Raw genomic sequence first — 23457 nt, 5'->3', positions numbered from 1 at the left:
TGATAATACAATTGGCAGAAGAATTGATGATATATCTGAAGATCTTTGTGACCAATTAGTTTCTCGAATGCGTACTTCAAAATTCGCCATACAAGTAGATGAAGCTACTGATGTAGCTAAAGACGCACATTTAATTGCATATGTTCGATATGTTGACGATACTAATATAATTGAAGATATCTTATTTTGCAAACCAATTCCTGACAGAGCCACATCCAATGAAATTTTCAAAATAATAGACAGATTTTTTAATGAGAACGACATAATGTGGAATAATTGCATTGGACTCTGTACTGACGGTGCACAATCAATGACGGGGCACAAAACTGGTCTTCAAACACTAGTTAAAATGAAAACACCTAAGGTTCTCTGGACGCACTGCATGCTCCACAGAGCAGCTCTCGTATCAAAAACAATAAGCGAGGAACTTAACAATATTTTAGAAAAAGTAACGAAAGTTATAAATTACATAAAGAACAGTCCATTAAAAGCAAGGTTGTTCGCAAAACTGTGTGAAGATATGCGAGCTAATTACACGTCACTTCTGTACTATTGTGAAGTGCGCTGGCTATCTCGTGCAAAAGTGATTCAAAGGATACTTGAACTCAAAGAAGAAATTGCTATGTTTCTCGAGGAAAATCATAATGAAGACGGCAATATGTTTAGGGATGATAATTTTATCGTTAAACTTACACATTTGGTTGACATTTTTGAAAAATTGAGTGTTCTTAATAAATCAATGCAAGGACCGCAAATGCATTTGCTTATACAAAAAGACGAAGTTAAAGCATTTATTAAAAAAGTGGAGCCATGGAAATCAAATTTGCAAAAAAAATAAGATTGACATGTTTCCACGTTTAAATTTATGCGTCCGAGATAATATAGAAGCAAACAAAAATCTCTTTGTGGAACACTTCTATGGTTTGTTGCTTCAATTTTCGAATTATTTTGGTGATCCTGATTTTACAAAGTTTGCGTGGATACAGAATCCATTTATCGACGAAGATGATGAATTTGGATTGACAAGTATTAAAAAAGAAAAATTGATTGAATTATCTTGTGATACTACATTAAAACATAAATATCAGACTATATCTCTGGTTCAATTCTGGTTGAATCTTCATACAGAATATAACACTTTGCCAAACAAAGCTTTGAAAGTACTGCTGCCGTTTGCAACATCATATTTATGCAAAATGGGATTTTCTGCCTTGACTGCAATGAAATCCAAATATCGAGCTCGTTTAGTTGTAGAAAAAGAGCTACGAGTAGCTATATCGTCACAAACACCAAGATTTGATAAACTTTGTGCTAATAGACAAGCACATCCATCTCATTAAAAACAATAATAAAATATCGTTTTCCATTAGTTTGTATGAATAAATTTTATAAGAGTAAAAATGTTTGTGTTTTTATTTTATGAAATTTTCAGGGGGGGGGCGCCAAATTATTAAATATTTTTTAGGGAGGCGTAGTAACATCAAGTTTGGAAACCACTGCTTTAGATCATCATATTGCAAAGCTAAATTTCAGATTTTTTGAAAAAAACATAAATTGTGACACCGCAGGATTCACCGAAATTTTTACTTTCGAAAACTTAAGAGAAGACGTAAACCTCAGGCCGATGGCAGGTAATTTTATCTAAAATTCAAAATATTTAAATTCCTTTTACTTCAATTGCATTCCTATTACCAGAAAGAATCACCCTAAAGATCACAATTCAAGACGAATGGGAAAAAGGCCGCTAACGGCCCCAGGCGCCCAGATAAATATTGATGATGATGATGATATATAAGAAATTTGAATTTGTTAGAGGAAGTTAATATTAAGAAAAATTCATTCAGAAGTTTCTTTATAACAAAATTGATACAAGTATAAAAATATTTCCAGGTGCATACGAACCCTGTATATGTTAACTTAGAAGTTAAGAAACGTTTTAGAGCAATGCTTTGAGAGCAGATTTTCCACTTTACAAAGATCCTACATAAATCTAACAACAATAATAAAAAAAATTAAACATTTTCATTTCAAACGAAAAGAAACAAAAATAAATTTAGAAGAAGATAAATGAATCGATTAATCGTAGAATAGATAGGTTTAATAATTCACAGCTTGTCAAAATCTTCTTTTTTTGTGGGATTATGTCACCCGGTAGATTTGTCATAGTGTCATACATTCTTAAAAACATTCGAAATAAAAAGAAATTTTTTTTTTATCTGCAAATAATACCCTTAGGAGTCAAGTACAGAATAATAGACAGGAATAACGAACGATAATGTATTAATTTTCTCCACCAAGAGTTCGACAAAGATATTGAAAAACAAGTGGGCGGGGTTCAAATTATCTTCCTACGAGAAATTAACGGGGAAAGAATTGTTCTGAAAGGAACAAAATTTGCTTTTGGGCTTCTGAATTATTCTAGCTGGTCACTTTAAAACTGCCCACGTATTTGAACACCTAAACGCTCGATTTACGTTTGTTGTATGGGTCTACCCACACGTATGTGACATCAGATTGGATTTGTTCTGCTATTCAATTTTTGTTTGCTTTTCTTTGCAACTTATTAGAGTATTCTGCGTGATGTAATTTAAAGCATTGGACTGTGTTGATGACGTAATAAAGGTTTTTAGGGTTTTTTAAGTTACTTATTTATGCGGAACTGTTTTTTTTCGTTTCGTGATTCACTCAGAATATTTCTTCTGTTACTTTTCAAAGAAAGTTGGTAGCACAATTTTTTTTCTCCGCATGCGAAAAATAAGTCAATGGAAACAGATAATAATTGCAGGGCTGCCAACTTTCTACGCTTTTTGTAGAACTTTATTCTAGTGGTAGCCAAGTTCATGTTTTAATGTATTATTTTTTATTCATTTAAACTTATTTTCCACATCACTACATATAAATATATGAAAAGTTCATATACAGTCATATCAATATTCTCCCTGTCTTTCGCTCTCACTCTCAAAAATAAATAAATGAATAAAAATTTAAAAAAAAAAAGATAACCAAACCATATTTATACTCTATTCACTGTAACAAAAAATGGATATTCAATTTCACGAAACTTTTTCTCGTTTTTGATGAAACCGTTTCCTGGTATATGTTTCGAGAGAACATTTCGTCAAAGTAGTGTAGTAATAAGTATCGTCCTTTCTTCGAGAAAACGAATTTCAGCAATAGTAAAAAAATATTTCGTTATTCCATTTTTTTCAACAAAAAGAAAAAGAAAAAAAATTTGGACACCGCACAGCTTTACACCATAGTTCACTATATAATCTTGATCCCCATATAGCTGGATGAGTGTCCCCTTAGCGACAGAAGAAGGACGGAAATGATCACACCCGAGTCCAAGAGGGATTCGAACCGGGCTCTTTCAGGCACGAGGCCAACTCTTTGATCACCCTACACTTATTCCGTCGCTTTATTTTCGATCATCTGATCTTCATCCTGGTTCAGAATAATTAACAATCTTTCGTTACTAATCACTTGATTTCGTGAAGAAATGATTCTCACATATAACGAAATATGGTTCACGGATTGCTTAATCGCAAAAAGTGAGAGTTTTGATTCTGCGAAAATTTCTGCAATCTTAATACGATGTTAAGTTGAATCATAGTATAGAGTAATCAAGTTCTTGAAGTGCTGCAATATTGTTCAAAATACACTATATTAAGGTCTCAGAAAATTTGAACGATATTATGGTTCAAGACACCTTAAAGTTTTTAACGGTGTACTGCATGAGAATGTTATGTTTTCATGAGAATAAAACTTCATTCTTCGCCCAACTGTAACATACTTTTTCTGACTCTCCCTACAAAAAATTTCTCTCTCGAGAAAAAAAAACCCTCAATGACTACTTAAGAATATTTCATGGTACTCTAAATGAACTATAGTTTCCTCTCATTTAACAAGGAACGTTGGAAAGAAGGAAGTAAGATCCGGATTTTACTTAAACGGCAATTGCAGGGAGAAGTTTCGTAAAAATTCTCCCCATAATGGAACCTAATGATGAAACCATAAATGTCTCGTATAATAAGCACCCATAAGCCTTGGTGATCGTTGTGCAATGGACAAGGGGCAATTCGGAAGTGCCAGATGAAATTTGTACGGGTCATTTTCGTTTTATCAACTTCTTTGTTAAAAGGAGACAATTTGTGAAAGAAGGAAATAAAATCGACAATAAAATATGTTTAGTTGAACATTAGATCGCCATTAAAGTGAACGTAATCGTATCACCCGTACAAAAAGATTTTTTTTTTTATGTGGGTTTTGTATTTTGAAAAGGTTTTTGTAGACTTCGAATAGACTTCCTTTAGATGTTTTTAACTTTTTTTCTTTTAAAAAAATCCGTTTTTAAAATTGTTGAATAAATTTTAACTAAATACTTACATTTAAAAATATTTTAAACTTCCTTTGCGTCGATAACAAATGACTTCATTAAATTTTTATTGTGTTAGGGAAAATTCACAACAATGCATAAATACATTAAAATGCATTATCTTCTAGCATTAACAGCGAATACGCTGAGTGCTTGGAAAACGTATCATCTGAGTGCGTGTTTCCAATATTCATCGATAAATAACTAATAATCTATACATAATAATAAACGCGGCTGTGTGTGAGTCTGTAATCACAATCTATCGCCCCAGAAGCCTCGCCCAGGCACGAAACTCGGCACATAATTGTGTTTTGACATAATGAAGAAGTATTTTTTTTTTCTTTTTCAAAAATTTGGATTAGTTTTTTAGTTATCTGTCATTTTGTTAGAAAATCTATGCTTTATCGTTTTCAAAGATCCATATTCAAAAAACTATTAAAAAATGCATATACTTTTCTCCACTCTTATAAATGTATGCTAATGCGAACCTTACAATTGAAATATTAATTTTCGACAACTTAAACCAATAATATACGAAGGAATTAATAATTTAATTGTAAGGTTCGCATTAGTTTACATTTATCAAAGTGGAGAAAAGTTTAACTTTTGTATTAAAAATGTGGCAACATATTCGATACGTAAATAGAACGCTTCGCTTTGATATATTTGTCGCTGTTCATAATTGTTATAATAAGTTTTTCTTCTTCTTTCCACGCTCTATTTTTTTTTTTTAAGCGAAGACGATAATTTTTGTAGCGATATAGAAATAGAAATTGATACCATAAAAAATTATATAGAAATAGAAATTGATACCATAAAAAATTAATTCGTTTTCGTGTTCTTTTCATGTATTTAGCATTTTAGTTTTTTTTTTTTAAGCATTGTAGCTATATAATATATAAAATAGGAATTTAATTGTTTTTGAAGGAACGATCACACTTACCTTGGATCTCTTTGGTTTTTCTATTCTTTATTTTAACAGTTTTTATTAAATGTAATTAGTTATTTTCAGAAAGTTTCAGTTTGCAGGTAAGCACTTAGATTTTAATATTGAAGTTTCATGATTTGCTTTCATAGTAATTGTTGTTCTAAAGTATTCGTTGACTTCTTAAAAACCCGATTACTGACATGGCAGAACCGCCTTCCAAAAAACTTTGTATTTTGTCAAAGAAAAAGATATTAAGAGATTCTCAAAGAAGAAGAAGGGCCCAAGAAACGTCTGTGGAACGTCAAAGAAGGATGGAACATGACCGAATTTCGACAAGCAATTCTAGAGCCCAAGAAGTATCAGAGAAACGTCAAAGAAGATTAGAAGAGGATCGTGTCTCAACTAGCAGTGCTAGGGCCCGAGAAACACCTGAGGAACGTCAAAGAAGATTGGAAGAGGATCGTGTCTCAACTAGCAATGCTAGGGCCCGAGAAACACCTGAGGAACGTCAAAGAAGATTAGAAGAGGATCGTGTCTTAACTAGCGGTGCTAGGGCGCGAGAAGCACCTGAGGAACGTCAAAGAAGATTAGAAGAGGATCGAGTCTCTACTAGCAGTGCTAGGGCCCAAGAAACATAGCGTGGCGGACAGCTGACCGCCTTAAGCGGCTAGTTATTAATAAAAAAGACGATTTAACGTTTTGTTTTTGATTTTCTATCAGAAATCACATCAGGGAACAATTATTTTCCTGTTGCAGGAAAGTTTTGAACAAGTTTTAGGTATTATCGCGTCACTGATTTCAAATCTGTTTCTCGCAACAAACTGTAGTCTTTTAGTAATTTCATTATATATTCCTAAGCATGATTTTTTTAAAATTCACTAGAGTGAATACTAAGTACCCCCACTTATTTGCTACGTAGGAAGTGGTATAAAGAAATAATGAAACATTTAAGTTTACGATGCGATGAGTTAAGGTCATTCTTTTTTTTCTGTTTCAATCTTATTTTCAAATAAATGGGCAAGTGTATATGCATGTATATAAACCCTATACGATCCTTATAAACTTGTGCATTCAGACAAAAAATAAACTCAAATAAAAATATCATTTTGGAAAAAAAATCTGTAGCTTTCAGAACAAAATTTGTATGAGGTGTGAAGCATTAGAATCCGGTAAGATCAAGTACTTCTATAAATGAAACAAAAAATTTGTTTCCCAGTATAATTATTTTTACTAAATAAGTAGTTCATTTAAAGTGTTCAACTTCCATTACTGTTCAAACACGATTTCGTTCAATACTAAATACTGTTCAAAATAATAAGAACTGGTAAGAATATAAATATGTTTCATTAGGAAAATAACTAACTTCACTATCTATGTTCATCACCCTGACTGACTATAATGCCCTTTGCGGTTTTGTGCCTCAGAGTCTAGAATTTTTGATGTTTTCGTGATGACGGCGAGTTCTTCATTGGTAATTTTATTGATAAAAAAAATCATTACTATTTTTTAAAATCGCACAGTTTAATTTTTTAAATTATCAAAAGTAGCAGATATGAGAAGAAAAAACCGACTTAAACTTTTAACCAGCTTCTCTTCCGTTCTCCCCCCTTTTTTTTAATCCAAATGATTAAAACTGAAAATAAAAAAGGTAAGTAAAACTGTTAGTATCGTCCTTTATTAGGCAAATTTTGCTCCAAAACCTCCCCTTATCTTACTTATTCCATATACAAGCCGCTCTCGAGTCGCACAAATATCACGTGTTTGTAAATTGCGACCTCTGATACAATGAAGGCAGGCCTGCCAACTACTACACATTTTGCAAAATATTTTATAGAGTGGTAAACTTTTAAATACCGAAATTTTCAGAATTTTTGATAATTTTGCCAGGATTATTGGAATTACATTTGCTGGTTTGTGTGCTTAACTTAAGCTTATAAGCCTTTGTCAAATAGGACAGATAGCACAACACAGAGAAGAATAGCGCGAAGATACATCCAGGACATCACCTCCTGCATCGGAAAGCCTGAAAGTTTAGTACCAGACCAAATAAATTGCCTTTAGCACTTTTAGATTATAATTTTTGAAGATGGTTAAAATTGTAGATTATCGATTTCTCCTTATGATGAGCTTATTAGATTTTAAGGTATCAATTTTCAATTTCGAAAACTAGGTTCTTGTCTTTAGAAATCACAATTTTTTTAATCTGACAATAACACCGGTGCTCCAAGATATGCTTAAAAATATCACAACAGAAAGCTAAGAAAAATTATAATAATAAATAAATGAAAATAAAAATCTGTTCCTCGATGTTATTTTTGATTGAATACAATACCCCCTAAATATGAAGATCAATCCTTATAAACATGTCATGAAATCTGCACAGTGGATCTGTTCTGTTGGTGTCCAGCTCCTTTACAGAGCTAAAAGCCAACCCAAGTCACAATTCTTGATGGTCCGATCAAAACATTTTGATGGTTTATGATGGTTTCAGTGTGATAGGTGATGGTCCATTTGATGGTCACCATCATTCAACATTTTTTATTCTGAGTTCATGGATAAGCCAACAAACTTCCCTTATTCCTTGATGGAAAATGCTTTTTTAATGATTAACCATCAAACAAAGTTTGATTCTCATGGACCATGGTGGTTCCAACAATACATTTCCATGATGGCTTGATGGTAATTCTTGCTGGTTCTTAGTAATATACCATCAAAGCAATTCGGATTTTTTTATGTTGAACCATCATAAATCAGTCCGAATTCCTACATTGGAATGATGGTTGTTCATGATTGTCCCAACACTTGATTTCGAAGAAACTATGGTGGAAAATTTCTGATGGTTTAACGTGAACAAACCTTCAAAACAAGTTCATATTGTTTTGACAATCATAAATCCACCCGAATCCCTTTATTAGGGTGGTGTTACTTTTGCTGGTTACCATCAAAAACGTAACGGTTCATGATGGAATTATTGATGCTTACCATCTATATTATGTTGGTCCATCAATCATCTGATTTTTATAAATATAGCTACATTTTTCCCCCACAAAGAAAAATCTTCCGACTAAAAGGAAAATTTGGCAGCTATATAATATTAATATTAAAAACGCAGAAAAACGAGGGCATTGCTGACAACTTTTCGAATTTTCGGGAATCTTCCACTATTTTTTTTTTCTAAGATGGTAACTAATTTTATGGTTTTCTATTATTTTCTTAATTTAATAAATAGGACAGATTTTACATTGGGTATAAACCAATTCGAAATTAATATTAAATGCGTGGTTGCGTCTTAAGTTGGAAAGAAAATGAAATATTTCTGCTAATAAATATCATTTTAACTATCTTAATTGAATACTACAAAGAAAATTACACATGTGATAACAACATTTCCAAAAAAAAAGAATAAATGTGGCTGATATGAAAGCATAATTAAAAAAAAAACTCAACATAGGAGCACCGCATTTCTAAAAAAAAAGAGTAAAAGTTGGCTGCTATGAAAGCATGATTAAAAAAAATTCAACATAGGTGCACCACATTTCCAAATAAAAAAAGAGTAAAAGTTGGCTGATATGAAAGCATAATTAAAAAAATTCCACATAGGAGCACCACATTTATAAAAAAAAAAGAGTAAAAGTTGGCTGATATGAAAGCATAATTTAAAAAATTCCACATAGGAGCACCACATTTATAAAAAAAAAGAGTAAAAGTTGGCTGATATGAAAGCATAATTAAAAAAATTCCACATAGAAGCACCACATTTATAAAAAAAAGAGTAAAAGTTGGCTGATATGAAAGCATGATTAAAAAAAATTCCACATAGGTGCACCACATTTCCAGAAAAAAGAGTAAAAGTTGGCTGATATGAAAGCATAATTAAAAAAATTCCACATAGGAGCACCACATTTATTAAAAAAAGAGTAAGAGTTGGCTGATATGAAAGCATGATTTAAAAAAATTCCATAGGTGCACCACATTTCCAGAAAAAAGAGTAAAAGTTGGCTGATATGAAAGCATAATTTAAAAAATTCCGCATAGGACTGCCTCATTTCCAAAAAAAAATAGTAAAAGTTGGCTGATATGAAAGCATAATTTAAAAAATTCCGCATAGGACTGCCTCATTTCCAAAAAAAAAAAATAGTAAAAGTTGGCTGATATGAATGCATAATTTAAAAAATTCCGCATAGGACTGCCTCATTTCCAAAAAAAATAGTAAAAGTTGGCTGATATGAAAGCATAATTTAAAAAATTCCGCATAGGACTGCCTCATTTCCAAAAAAAAAAAAATAGTAAAAGTTGGCTAATATGAAAGCATGATTAAAAAAAAATCCACATAGGACTGCCTCATTTCCAAAAAAAAGAATAAAAGTTGGCCGGTATGAAAACGTAAATCGTAATTAAAAAATACTTGACTGTCACTCAAATGTACAAGTGATAACATAAGTTAGAAACTCAAAACCGAAATGATATTCCAAATCAACATATTTACTGATGTATTTATTAAAATTATTACAAATCTAATTTATTTTTCGGAAGATAACGTCGTTTTCTATCAGCATGAATTATGCATGCTCTTCCCATACCAGGAATTATTTTAATCAAAGATTCCTTTCACTGTTTGGCTTTATTTTTAATAGCTCATTATACACCACCTACATAAAATGAAATTCATTTTCCACAAACTTGAAGGTAAATTCATTCATTATTTATCAGAAATCTCTTATTTATTCGATGGAATTGGCAACGACCAGGTAGAAAATAAAACGATTTCTGTAGAAATCGAGTCAGATAAAGAACTTATTATTCTCTTTTGGAATGATTTCAGTTCGAAATCAGCTGGAGCCGATTTAGAAACCGATAGTTTTTTTCATTTGCCAGAGCAAGTAGTGAGAAATGATCGTAAAATATCTTTGAGATAAAGTATTTCAAATTTATTAAATCTCGCATATTTTCAGAGTGTTATTTAAAATAATGTTAAAGCTGTATTAAACAGAGGTGCCAGCTGCTTCGGATTCGATAAAATATTGTAAAAAACGGCAGAGAATTAGAAACTAAAATTTGCAGATTTTTGGTCATTTTTGCTAACTTTTTAAAAGGCTGAACCGTACGAAAATAGGGATGCCGCAGGCGACTAAAAAATTTTTAAAGTGGTAGAAACTCAATTCATTTTTGTTTATTTATTATCTCTTTAACCCGTTTTGTCCCGAATTCATAAATTGAAATGATACAGAAAGTGGTTTTATGGAAAAAGTGGTATAATATATTATCGAAATTAATTTGTTTTTCTACTGTTAAGGCATTCAAAAAGTCTTAGATAGCTCAAAAAGTACTTGTTCATTTGAATTCTAGATCTAATCAGAAATAACTAAATCATTGTGGTATCTGAGAATCCTTTTATTCACCCAGATTAATGAAAATACTGAAAAAAGTTTCCCACCACTATGAATGTCTTTGAAAAAAGGAACTGTCCTAAATATATGACGCTGGGCGATAACCCGTTAATTATTCAATCGTAACTACAACTATGACTTGCATTACGAATAGAAATCTAGTAAAAATAAGAAAGTGGTAGCAAATATATCTCTAAAATTGTTTTTATCTTATGAATGTGATTGGTTAGTCTTATTTGCTTGTCAACCACTACAGATTCAGTTCTCAAATAAAAATATATGATAAATTTCTCTCAATTACTTTTGAAATAGAATTTTGGTTCATGCGCACAATTGGTCCACTTTTTAAATAGTCTGCGCAAACCACTTAAGAGAAACCGTGTAGAGGATCTAGTTGGCATCTCTGAATTAAAATGTATAATTCCTCCAACTGGATTTTAAAACGGAGAAATATCAATGATTATGGCCCATTCTCTTGAAAGAGTAGTACAGTGAAACCTCCTTCTTTCATTTTATTTTATAACCGTCGTTGAACAGCCTACCCAATCTTTGGGTTTACGGCTATTAATGTTCAACTTTGTATCCTTGAAATTTTGAACTCAATCCAGAAGACAAGGAAACTTCTGGATCAAGTATTGGGAGAAATTTCGCCTTGGATGACATTTTGGTGTAACTAACCGGCATTTGAATGGTGAGGAGAACCATGAAAACCTCCCACGGTTAGCCTGACGGCAAAGGGACTCTAACCCATGGTCCGTCTACCACTGAAGATATTTTTACGTCAACATCGTGGTCGGCTCTAGCCGGATGCGTAATTCGTATCGACCAGCTATCGCTGGGATTTGAACCCGGTTCATTTCATTGGAAGGCAAACGCTCTATTCCCTGAGCCATCGCGGTTCAGTAAAACCTTCTTTGTTGCCAACTGCACCGCTTTCTAGAAAAGTTTTAATAAAGTGATAGTGCATTAAATAGTTTAACATTTAGAATGAGAATAATTACGCACCCTTTTTAAAGATTGAGTTGCATTTCATATATTTCGAAATTTGAATGTGTAGTGTTAGAAAAATTACTGAAATAATTGAATGTATATTGAATGAATAATTGAAATGTAAGTTAAAGACATGCGATTGAATAATTGCAGAGATAATAAATAAATAAAAATTAATTGAGTATCTACCACTTTTTACATTTTCAGTTGTTTGTTGCAGCCCTGTTAATTCCAATTTAGTTCTCGCCTATTATATTTCGCATTGAATTTTATTATTCCTCACCTTTTTTTAATTTCATTTTAATTTTTACTTATTTGTTTATTTTTTAATTTTAATCCTTTATGGTCACGTTTCTCTTCATGGCATTTTATTTATTTCGTTTTAATTTATATATTTATTTTTTGATTGGGAACTAACCAGCAAAGACGTTGGGCAAAAACTGATTGACTTCGTACTTAAGAACAGTATTTTCATATTTTTTTTCTGATCTTTTCTCCAAATCAATTTGACAAATTCTTTTTTTTTTAAATTTAATACTAAATCATATTTCAATTTATCAATAATAACTTAAAAACAATTAATTTTTTTTAAATGAAAATTAGTGTAAAATAATTAACAACCAACTTTTGAATGTGGTAACTATGTCGAATTGGGATTTCAACGCATCTACAGTGATGCCGACTTGTTAGGGACAGTGGAGAAAAATTTCTAGTGGTAGTCTCTTAATGTATGATTCTTGGTTAAGTAAAATTGATTTATGCTATTTTTAATTACCGCCACTTTTAAATAATTCAATGGCTAATGTAATATGTAAGTTAATATGTATCTATTTTCAAGGCATTTTTATTTTTTAGTGATTCTCGCACATTATAAGTAGCAATTTAATGTTGGTTACTTATTCTTTATTTCGAAATATCACCAAGTAAAGAAATGTGTCCTGAAGACTATCTTGACCTTTTCCCATATAATTTTTTTTTTGTTTTACAACTTTTTCATTCTGAGATAGGTTACTGAGGTAAATATTCGCTTGATCTAAACAAATAGGTACTACCATGTTTTTCGATATACAAACCAATTTTTGAAGCAAGATTTTAAGGGATAAACATTAAAAAGAAATTTCTAATATAAAGAACACTTTAAAGCAATTTTTTTTTTTGTTTCATGAGATTTTTGAACAACTCTTAAATATCACTGATTTCAAAACTGCAATCGATTACTCTCTACAGTTTTTTATAGAATTCAACAATATATTCATAATCAGGATTTTTAAATACCACTCGAGTGAATACTTAGTATCTCTACTTCTCTGCTACGTAGGGAGTAGTAGAAAGAAAGCGATAATACATTTCTGTTTATGATGCGATATTTTCAAAACAGTAGACAAGTGCAAAAATATGCATACATATCCTATACATTCTTTATGAATTCGTGCATTCAAACAAAATATTAACTTAAAAAAATTTTATTTAAAAGAAAATTGTCTCCTTCCGAATAAAATAATAAAAAAACATTCTAAAATCCCATACCAAGTTAAATTCACCTTAAAACAGCTTCTTCCTTAGGTATTATTGAGTTGTCTTTTGTTCTGATATTTGTTCTTATTCTTAGCATTTACCAATTTTTTAAAAAAGGATAATGCTGCAAATAATATACTATATACAGATAGCAGTACATACAATGATTAGCAAATTAGAAAATAATGATAAATTATATTTAATATATAAGCTGGTAGTTAAATAATTTAAAAGTAACGCTTTACACACCACACATTCATATATACACTCTATAACAAGAGAATTGACGCACCAAGAAGAAATGATCCGATTGAAACGAAAATTGGTGGATAGGAAGACAATGTACAGAATAGTAAATGATAAAAATTTCAGAACAATTGAATTATTTATTGCAGAGTTACCGTAACAAGTTCAATAAGGTGCTGACCCGCCTCTAGCCTGGATACAAGCTGCCACACGGCGTGGCATAGACCGATAAAGCTCCCGGATGGTCTCTTGTGGTATTTCCTGCCAAATTCGATCCAATTGTCGAGCGAGGCATCAACATTCCGTTCCAGGTGCAATCGCCTTCCCATCATATCCCAGACATGCTCGATGGGAGAGAGATCTGGCAGGCCAAGGAAGAGTTTGACAAGCTTGCAGACATTCATAGCAACACGTGCCGTATGTGGTCTGGCATTGCCCTGTTGAAAAACCATCCCAGGGCGCTGCAAAAGGAACTGTAGCAAAACTGGTCTTAGGATGTCGTCGACGTACCGCTGTGCAGTAAGTGTATCTCTAATGACGACCAAAGGGGTCCGGTTGTCAAAGGAAATGGCAATCCAGACCACAATGCCTCGTTGAGGGCTGGCGTGGCGTGCAATAGTAAAGGCAGGATCCCTCCTCTGCCCTGTGCGTCTCCAAACACGTCTTCGATGATCGTCAGGACACAGTTGGAAGCGGGATTTGTCGCTAAAGACTATACGTCCCCAGTCGGCATCGTTCCAGCCTGATCGAGCCATGCACCACTGTAATCTGGCTCGGCAGTGTGCAGGCGTGAGTGGCAGGTAGCGTAACGGTCACCGCGAGCGTAGATTTCGCTCTCTCAATCGTCTGTGAATGGCCATGGTGGACACTGGTGTTTGGGTTGAACGTCTGATGGTTGACAGAGATGAAGAAGGCGCTGTGACAGCTGCTCGGACAATCACTCTGTCCTCCCGCTCTGTTGTAGCCCTAGGTCGACCGCTACCATCCTGAAGCTAAACTCTGCCATTTTCCATCCATCCTTGCCAGCATCTTCGAATCGCCGCATCGTTTCGACTCAAATGACGAGCGATTCTCCGATTTGTCCAACCGGCCTCTTTCAATCCAATGATACGACCTCTGTCAAACTCTGAAAGTTGCTCGTAATGAGCGCGAATCCTGCAGCGAGGCATTTTTTTAAGTTGTTGAAAGGTAATCTGAATCGCAATCAAACCGAAAGTTTTAACAACTATTGAAGAACTGCTCCTTATTACGTCTCCTGGATGCGCAGTTCCGATGCGCCAGAGATCAAACTATTCGTTCATTGGACACCAAATTTTAATCATTTGTATATCTGTTCAAAACATTCATGCATACGAAATTTCAAAGCAATCGGATGAAATAGGCATTAATATAAATTATGTTTAGGGATTTTAATATATTTTTTTTTGATGAGAAATGGTTAGAGAGTTTATGGAACGTTAGTTTGCCCACCACTGGGCCATACTTGCAGTTTTTCTACTAATTCTAACTCTTTTCAATCTTTATCATTTGAATAAGAAGGGGCAGAACAAAAAATTAGCGGGTTAAAAATTTAAGTGAGTATTTTCTTTCCTTAGCTGCTACTTCAATTTACGTAGAGAAATTAAATTACGAAATTTCCGGAGACGCCAACTGCTACAGAATCGTTAAAATATTTTAATAAGCGGTAGAGAACTACAAACTAAATTTGCAATTTAAGATTACTTTCGCAACCTTTTTAGAAAGTAATCAGGATTAGCTGTAACAAAATGGCTAAATTACAAGTGTAGCATCAAGTGGCGTAGCTTTTACTTATTTAGAAGTAGTAGTGAGTAAAAACCGTATTAATCGAATTTACTAAACTAAATATTATGCAATAAACGACTACCACTCGAAATATTTATGCACTATTCGGAGCAAGTTGACATCTCTGCATTTCATTCCTTAATCGAGATTTTCTATTAGTAAAAAATGTCATAGTAGAACATAAATTAAGCAGTTTGTTTACTCGAGCCCAGGACACAAGACCTGGGCGAATGCTAATAGAAAACCCTCCCCTGGAGTATAGTAACCGTAAACTCGAATAACAACAAGTGATGTGGACTCTCGAACTAGAAGCCCCGAGCTTACTTATTCGATAAAATCTGCAGAACAAGATATTCTGCAGAAATCTGACAACTAACCATCATTCGATCGATATTCTTATAAGTTAAAATACCAACTAACCATCTCACGGTCGATTTTTTTATAGGTATAAAGTATCAATTAATCATCACCAGTCGAGATCTTTACAAGTTCAAATATCAACTAACCATCAACAGATCGATATTTTTACAAGTTAAGATAAAATAAAAAATGAAAAGAATAACATGGTAAAGAACTGCTTCCCCTGAACTTCGGTTTCATTTTATTCAACTTAAAAAATGCAGCAGAAACAATAGATAGCCAGGTTTTAAATTTCCTCTGAAAAGCTCATCTTGGGGGAGGAGTTATTGTATATTCATATTTTCTCCTATAACCGTCGTTGAACAGCCGTCCCTATTTTGAATTTACGACCATCAATGTATAACTCCATAGTCTTATAATTTAGACCCCCCCCCTGGAAGACAAGGGAACTTCTGGATCAAATACAGGGAGAAATTTGCCCTTGTGGAGGACTTTTTGATGGAGAAGAAAACTATGAAAAACTTCCACGGTTAGCCTGACGACAAGGGGATCCCAACCTATGATCCATCTACCACTCAGGATATCTTACGTCAGCATTGTGGTCGATGCAATTCGGATGCGAAATTCGTAACGATAAGCCATTGCCGGGATTCGAACCCGGTTCACATCATTGGATGGTGAACTCTCCATCCACTGAGCCATTACGGCTCTGGATCAAGTATTGGAACAAACTAGCCTCCGTGAAAGATTTTTTGATGGAACTAACCCAAGTGTGAGTTGCATGGCGAGGAAAGCCTCTCACGGTTTGCCCGGCGTTTAGGGGATCTATGACCAGTTTACCACTGAGGATAACTTACGTCAGCACTGGTCGGTGCTAACCAGGGACAGAATTCGTATCAACCAGCCACTTGTGGGATACGAAACCGGGTCTCCCCATTGTGACGCAAAAGCTCTACATCCTGAGCTACCTCGAACATATATGTTCTGTGCATTCATATTACAGTTTAACCACAAGATTTGAAATAGTTTTCAGTTTTCTTCGAATTATTTCCGATTTAATTATTTTTAGCATAGGAAGTATCGGAGTTTCAAGAAGGATGCTGAGCAAAAAGCTGGTTAACTACACTTAACAAATAAAAACAGTTTTATTTCATCTTTAGCATTTAATGGCCTACTTTTTTTTAAAAGTTCAAGCTGTTTTTAACTTAGTCAATATTAAATTGATTCCAATGATAAATTTTATTTTCAAATGAAAACAAAAATATATATAAATAATCTTAGCATTTGTAACTACTACTTTAGTTTTTAAACTTTTATTTAAATATGTTTCACCATCGAAATGAATTTCATCTTAGAAATATAAACAACTAAATATATATCATGGAAGATAGCAGCATAATAGTTGTAGCTATCTCAATTATGAATTGTAGAATATGTTTTAATTATAGCCATCACATGAAGCAGGGGTGAAAGCGAGACGGAAAAGAGGAAAGGCTGGTAGTAAAACCATTTCAGTTATAGCTAGTTTAGGGGAGGAGTTTACTTAATCTTTTTTAAAATTTTTAAAGAATATTTACTTTATCTTGGAAACGAAGCAGTTTTATATATATGCCAGAATTATAAAAGAAATCTTGATAGTTACAGATATTTCATTTTTTCGAAAAAAATGCTGGAATGAAATGTTTTACGTACCAGGTTTTTCTCTTTTCCGTCTTGCTATATAAGGGCTTTCACTCATGACATGAAGAGCGATTTGAAAGATAATTTTTTTAACTTATTTCTTCCATCACCTTCCTACATCAGAAAGCCACCGCACGGTGTTTTATAAATAGTCTGCGCAGATTACTTAAAAAGTGAACCAGTTGTGCGCATGAACCCAAATTCTGTTTTAAAAGTAATTGAGAGAAATTTATCAGATATATTTGAGAATTGAACCAGTAGTGGTTGACAAGTAAATAAGACAAACCAATCATATTCATAAATTAAACAAATTTTTAGACATTTATTGGCTACTACTTTCTTTTTTTGTTAGAATTCTTTATAAATGGCTGTTTTACTTGCTCCAGTTCAAGCTCCGGACAGCAAATATATATTTTAAAGTGGTAGTTTATCAATTGTGATTCTTGGTTTAATAAATTAAATTTAGTAGATTTTTATCCACCATTATTTCTAAGTAATTTGTAGGGTTATATAATTCATCACTTTCTTGTAATATGACTTGCTATACCTCTTAATTAGCAAGCAAAAATAGTCAAATATTTGTAAGTAAAATTTAGTTTGTAGTTATTTAAACTTTATTTTGGATAATTATTTTGGCGTGTCTGGAACAGTTGGCATCTCTGCGTTTATAATTGTGGTCTGATCGGACTACTTATAAAAAAACCGTGTAGAGGCGTTGATAAAACCCAGAGAGAGTTCAACATTTACTCAGCTATATCCACAAATTTAAAACGAGTGGAATAAAATATGAAAACTTCCAAAGATTAGCTTAATTGGTTGTAAAAATGTCTTCCATTTCATGTTGAGAAAAAAAATAATGTTACATCAGTGGGTGTTCATTGAACTTAAAACGAACTAACAAAATTGATACAGTGGCTGTTCTCATCATTTTAACAGCTGTCAGATTTTAGAAGACACTTCAGAGCTCTTAACCTTCAAAACTTATTCAACTGTTATAGAAAATTGGACACTTTTTGATGGAAAACGGACAAAACTTCCTTGTTTTCCAAAAAAGGCGGAGGCGTTAAAAGCTTTTGATGTCTTTAAGAAGACAAGCGCTGTCCTTGTAATTTGTCTCTCTTTCTAATTCCGAAGCTTTAATGGGTTAGATTTTAGTATTTGAATAATTATCGGCCAGTCCTAAATCAAGTGATTATATTTTGACGTAATTGAACTTGGCATTTTGATAGCTTTAATTGAATGAATATATCAGCTTACAAGATATCGAAAAATTAAATAAGAAATTAAAATTAAAACGAGCAGAAATTCGATTATTTAAATTGTGCTTGTGTTTGGCGTGCAATAAAACTAAGCGATATGTTTGGTTTGCAATTATTAGATACAATTAATGAAGCAAAGAAACATTAGATAAGTTAGATACAAATATGAATATTTTATGGCTATTTTCAATCAAATAAAATATCTTATCAGATCAATATGTTAATCTGTATAACATTCAAGGTACCATAATATACAACCAGAATAATGGCTCCCATCCCTCCCCTCTGCAACATTGAAATACATTTTATGCATGTTATAAATTTTTTAACTTTTAGTTGAATACCCGGTTTTCATATATAGCGCTAAAGAAGCAGATTTTTTGTTGCATTTAAAAAAATACTTGATGTTGTTTAATTCGGGAGTGGGGATTTAAAGTCTAAAAAATAGATTTTATTGAAAAACTACTATTTTTTTCATAAAACTACTAATTTGAATGCACAAGTGCGTAACTAAAGTATAGTTTTAAATATACACTTCTCTGCTGATTAGAAAAGAGCGCTTAAGACGAAAATCATAAAAACTTAACGTATCACAACATATACTGAAATGTATTACAGCTTTCTTCCTACTACACCCCACGTAGCAGAGAAGTGGGGACACATAGTAGTCACTAGTGTGAATTTTAAAAAACCCTGGTTAAAACATAGTATAGAATTCATAAAAACTGTAGAGTGTAGAGAGAAATAGCACACAAATTTGAAATCGGCCGACATGAAAATATCTATTCAGAAAATTGTTTCCCGGTATTAGTAATTCAGTTTAGTTCACTAATAAAATATGTTAAGTTCAATTCACATAATATTTATTCTAATTTTATAAAAGTAATCAGTCAGTTTTTGCATCCAGGTACATTTCTTTTAATTCATTAATATATTTTAGTAGTCAGGAATTAGTAGAAAAATTTTGTTTATTCAATTTTACTCTGACTTTTTCCCTATTGTAGTTGCACCGTGTTAAGGTTAAAAATTATTTTTCATCGTGTATATAACCATCAGAATAATGCGCTAGTTCTATCTGAATTTGGATAGAGTTGAATATCGCTGATATTGGGAGCCTATATGGCCGAGAGATTGATAGCCTCTTTCACCAAACCCTCTGAAGTGTACAGATAGTGGGATCGATTCCTGCCGTGGGTGCATCTTTAAGCTGTCAGTTCTAATTTGAGCTGATTGGTTTTTTTACTTGAAAGGAAAGCCGTTCATTGTATAGAGCTCAGAAGACTGCATATGTATGACTAATATTCAGGTGTACACCTTTTGAACTCCAGGTTCTTTTCACAGTTTACAAAAGAGATTTTATAAAACAAAACTCACTGTTTGCACAATTCAAATGAAACAACTTGAGGCTATTAAAAGAAGGGGCTATTAAACACTAAAGTGTATAAATTGTAACATTCAGGGTGGCAATTGATTTATGATTGTTCTTCGACTTGAAAAAAAAAACAGTTCTTTGTATAAAGTGCACAAGGCTGCATATCTGTGCCTTAAACCCAGATGTTAACCCTTTGAACTCGAGGTTCTTTTTGCAGTTTAAAAAATGGTTAGAGTTTGCAAGATAAAACCCACTGTTTGCCCAGTTACCTTACAACAGCTCGAATTATTAAATAAAGTGGTTATTAAACATTAAAGCGTAAAAATTTGAACATTCAGGGTGGTAGTTGATTTATGGTGATTGCCCTTTGACTTAAAAATAAAGCTGATCTTTGTATTGAGCCAACGCCTCCTACAACTATCCTCTGATAACTGAAAGCCACCACACGGTTTTTTTCGGTAGTCCGATCAGACGACGATGAAAATAAACCATTTAGTGAAAGAACAATGAATATGAAATTTATTAATACGAAATAATAATGAAAATAATAATGAAATTTACTAATATGAAATTTATTAAAAATTAGAAAGTGCATTAAAATTAGCAAATATATGTCTAAAAAATTTGTTTCATTTATGAATATAATTGGTTTGTCTTACTTTCTTGTCAACCACTACAGATTCAATTCTCAAATATTATATGATAAATTTCTCTCAGGTACTTTTAAAATAGACTTTGGGTTCATGCGCACAAGTGGTTCGCTTTTTAAATAATCTGCGCAAACTACTTATAAGAAACCGTGTGGAGGATTTCTGATGTAGGAGGTGATGATTGAACACATAAGCATGCATATATCTGCCTAATACATAAAATTTCGAAAATTTTCAAAATTTGAATGACAGAGAATTAAAACTAAAGTTTACAGAATATTTGGCAATATTTACTTACTTTACTTTATTTATAAAAAATTGGGCACCTGGGCCTCGCAGCGTCCCCTATCCCATACATCTAGAAATTTACATAAGTTTAAAGTGATAACATTTTGAATTTAGCAGTCGATGTGGTTGCTAATACAAAATTACAAGCACTTTGCTTGGGTAAATAAACATTTGAATATCGAAACTAAATTTACACATATAAATATAAGCATATAAATATAAACATAATTTGAAATATATATACATAGGTTGACATAGATAAACATAGTAGATATAACATTTGACTATAGAATCTAAATTGACACATATTGACATATATAAATATAAACATAATTTGAAATATCTATACATAGGCTGACATAAATTAATATAGTAAATATAACATTTGAATATCGAATCTAAATTGGCATCTGTTGACATATATAAATATAAGCGAAATATTGTTCATTAAATACAATAGAATTTGCAAAAGAATNTCCATATCATGTTGTTATACGCTGTCAGCCAGCTGTTTTTCACGGCCTATGTGAAGTGGGCAGTGTCAGCAAGCAGGCAGTTTCACGGGCAGTGTCAGCAAGCTGTGGCAGACGCAGCCTAAATGTAATTTCAGTGTCAGCCACCTGTGATTGACGCGGCCTAAATGTAATTTCAGTGTCAGCCACCGGTGGTTGACGCGGTCTAAATGTAATTTCAGTGTCAGCCACCGGTGGCTGACGCGGCCCTAAATAGAAAGTCCAGTGTCAGTCACCGATGGCTGACGCGGTGCTCAACGTGTTAAAAGAAGTGGTTATTAAACACTAAAGTGTATAAATTGTTACATTCAGGGTGGCAATTGATTTATGATGACTTGACTTGAAAAAAAAAGCAGTTCTTTGCGTAGAGAGCACAAGGCTGCTTATCTGCGCCTTATACTCAAATGTTAACCCTTTGAATTCGAGGTTCTTTTTACAGTTTAAAAAACGGTTCGAGTTTACTAGATAAAACCCACTGTTTGCCCAGTTACCTTATAACAGCTCGAGTTATTAAATAAAGTGGTTATTAAACATTAAAGTGTAAAAATTTGAGCATTCAGGGTGGAATAGATTTACGGTGATTGCTCTTTCAGTTGAAAATAAATTGGATCTTTTTATTGAACGCACAAGTCTGCATAACTATGCCTAATACATAAAATTTCGAAAATTTTCAAAATATTTTGTTGAATGATGGACAAATAAAAACTGAAATTTACAAAGTATTTGATAATATTCCCAATATTTAAAAAGCCTCAACGCTTTAAGTAGCTTTGGATACAAGTAGTGGTGTGAAAAATAACTTTTTTAAAAGAAAAAATACAGTAACGCATAAACTTGGCTGCCACTAGAAGAAATTTCTCCAGAAAGCATAGAAAGTACACACGTACCTATATATGCCTTACTCAGATGCTAAACCTTTGATCTGAAGGTTCTTTTTTACAGTTTCAAAAGCGGAAAGAGTTAGAACAAAACTTACTTTTTGCACGACACCCTTATATCAGCTCGAGGCCATTAAGTTAAGTGGTTACTAAGCATTAAAGTGTAAAAATTTTAACTCTCAGAGTGGTAATTGATTTATGGTGCAGACAGAGATGTCTTATGAGCAAACAGTAAATTTATATTTCTAAAGAAAAAGCTATTACTAAAAAACATCTACATTTCTTTTACTGATTTTCTGCATATTTAAAATTGGGCAACATCTTGCAGTGATGTAAAAATTACTTTTCAATAAAGTGATAGGAAATTAGTGCTTAAATCTTTCCGAAAAAACAAAATTTCGATTGAAAATTTTAGCCTGACAGAATTTTGTCTAGTGTGACCTTAAGCAGAAATATCAAGTTAAGCAATATATGTAATTTTTTCGCTTTTTTAAAAGGTTGCTAAATGGGGTTGCTAAATGCTTAAAGGTAATTAATTTCATATTCATAATGGTTTCTACCAATCAGTGACGTACGCAAGGGAGGGGTTTAAACACCCCCCTTGAGCTCAGACAAAATGGCAAAAATAAAAATTTTAGTAGAAATTATGCGAGCTATTATTTTTTAAGACTATATATTTTTATTTGCCTTATGCCTACTTTTTTTTTCTCACGGCATTTCTCAGAATACTGAAAAAACATTTACTATAATACGGTGGTATTTTTGAAACCAAATTCACGTGATACTGTTACGGACTGATTCCTTTCTGTCCTGCCAGTATAGTTTTCGAGACTGGCTGTCATTCGCGAGATCTTTACGCGATGATTCTGGAATCCTAGACGTTCTGTCGTGTTTGAGACAATTCAAGAATTTTGGAGATGCGGTGAAAAATTGTATATAAGGGGGAACGGAGTACAGTGAAGTTAGTTAGTCAGACTAAGATCGAGTTATCTCTGCTGCTTGTCTTTCGGAGCTTGTCGCTAAATCTGTTTCATTTTGTCTTAACAAAAAGTTCATTCAATCGCCGAGCCCCTCGTCACCATTATTTCGACTAGTGAAGAAATCAGTAACAATACCATTAGAGATACTGTACTCGTTGAAATTATTCATTCCAGCTCGAAACTTTGAGATCGTAGCATATATATATATATATATATATATATATATATATTACT

The 23457-nt window shown here is 32.8% G+C and overlaps 2 protein-coding genes and 1 pseudogene across 2 annotated transcripts; all 3 read left to right on the top strand.

Annotated features, from left to right (window-relative positions):
* Nucleotides 1–23457, top strand: part of LOC122270840 (uncharacterized) — a 313909-nt pseudogene that overhangs the window by 2570 nt on the left and 287882 nt on the right.
* Nucleotides 68–838, top strand: LOC139425729 (protein FAM200A-like). The gene has a single exon (XM_071181628.1). It carries the CDS (start codon nt 68–70, stop codon nt 836–838), a length of 771 nt encoding a protein of 256 aa, XP_071037729.1.
* LOC107454304 (protein FAM200A-like) lies at nt 846–1340 on the top strand. The gene has a single exon (XM_016071445.2). It carries the CDS (start codon nt 846–848, stop codon nt 1338–1340), a length of 495 nt encoding a protein of 164 aa, XP_015926931.2.

This window comes from Parasteatoda tepidariorum, chromosome 6 (assembly GCF_043381705.1).
Source record: "Parasteatoda tepidariorum isolate YZ-2023 chromosome 6, CAS_Ptep_4.0, whole genome shotgun sequence".
In the NCBI taxonomy this organism is placed as follows: domain Eukaryota; kingdom Metazoa; phylum Arthropoda; class Arachnida; order Araneae; family Theridiidae; genus Parasteatoda; species Parasteatoda tepidariorum.
This window is presented reverse-complemented; position numbering and strand designations above follow the sequence as displayed.

Bases quoted from the DNA above. Each gene is read 5' to 3' on its own strand.
- LOC139425729 (XM_071181628.1), top strand. From the start codon at position 68: ATGCGTACTTCAAAATTCGCCATACAAGTAGATGAAGCTACTGATGTA.
- LOC107454304 (XM_016071445.2), top strand. From the start codon at position 846: ATGTTTCCACGTTTAAATTTATGCGTCCGAGATAATATAGAAGCAAAC.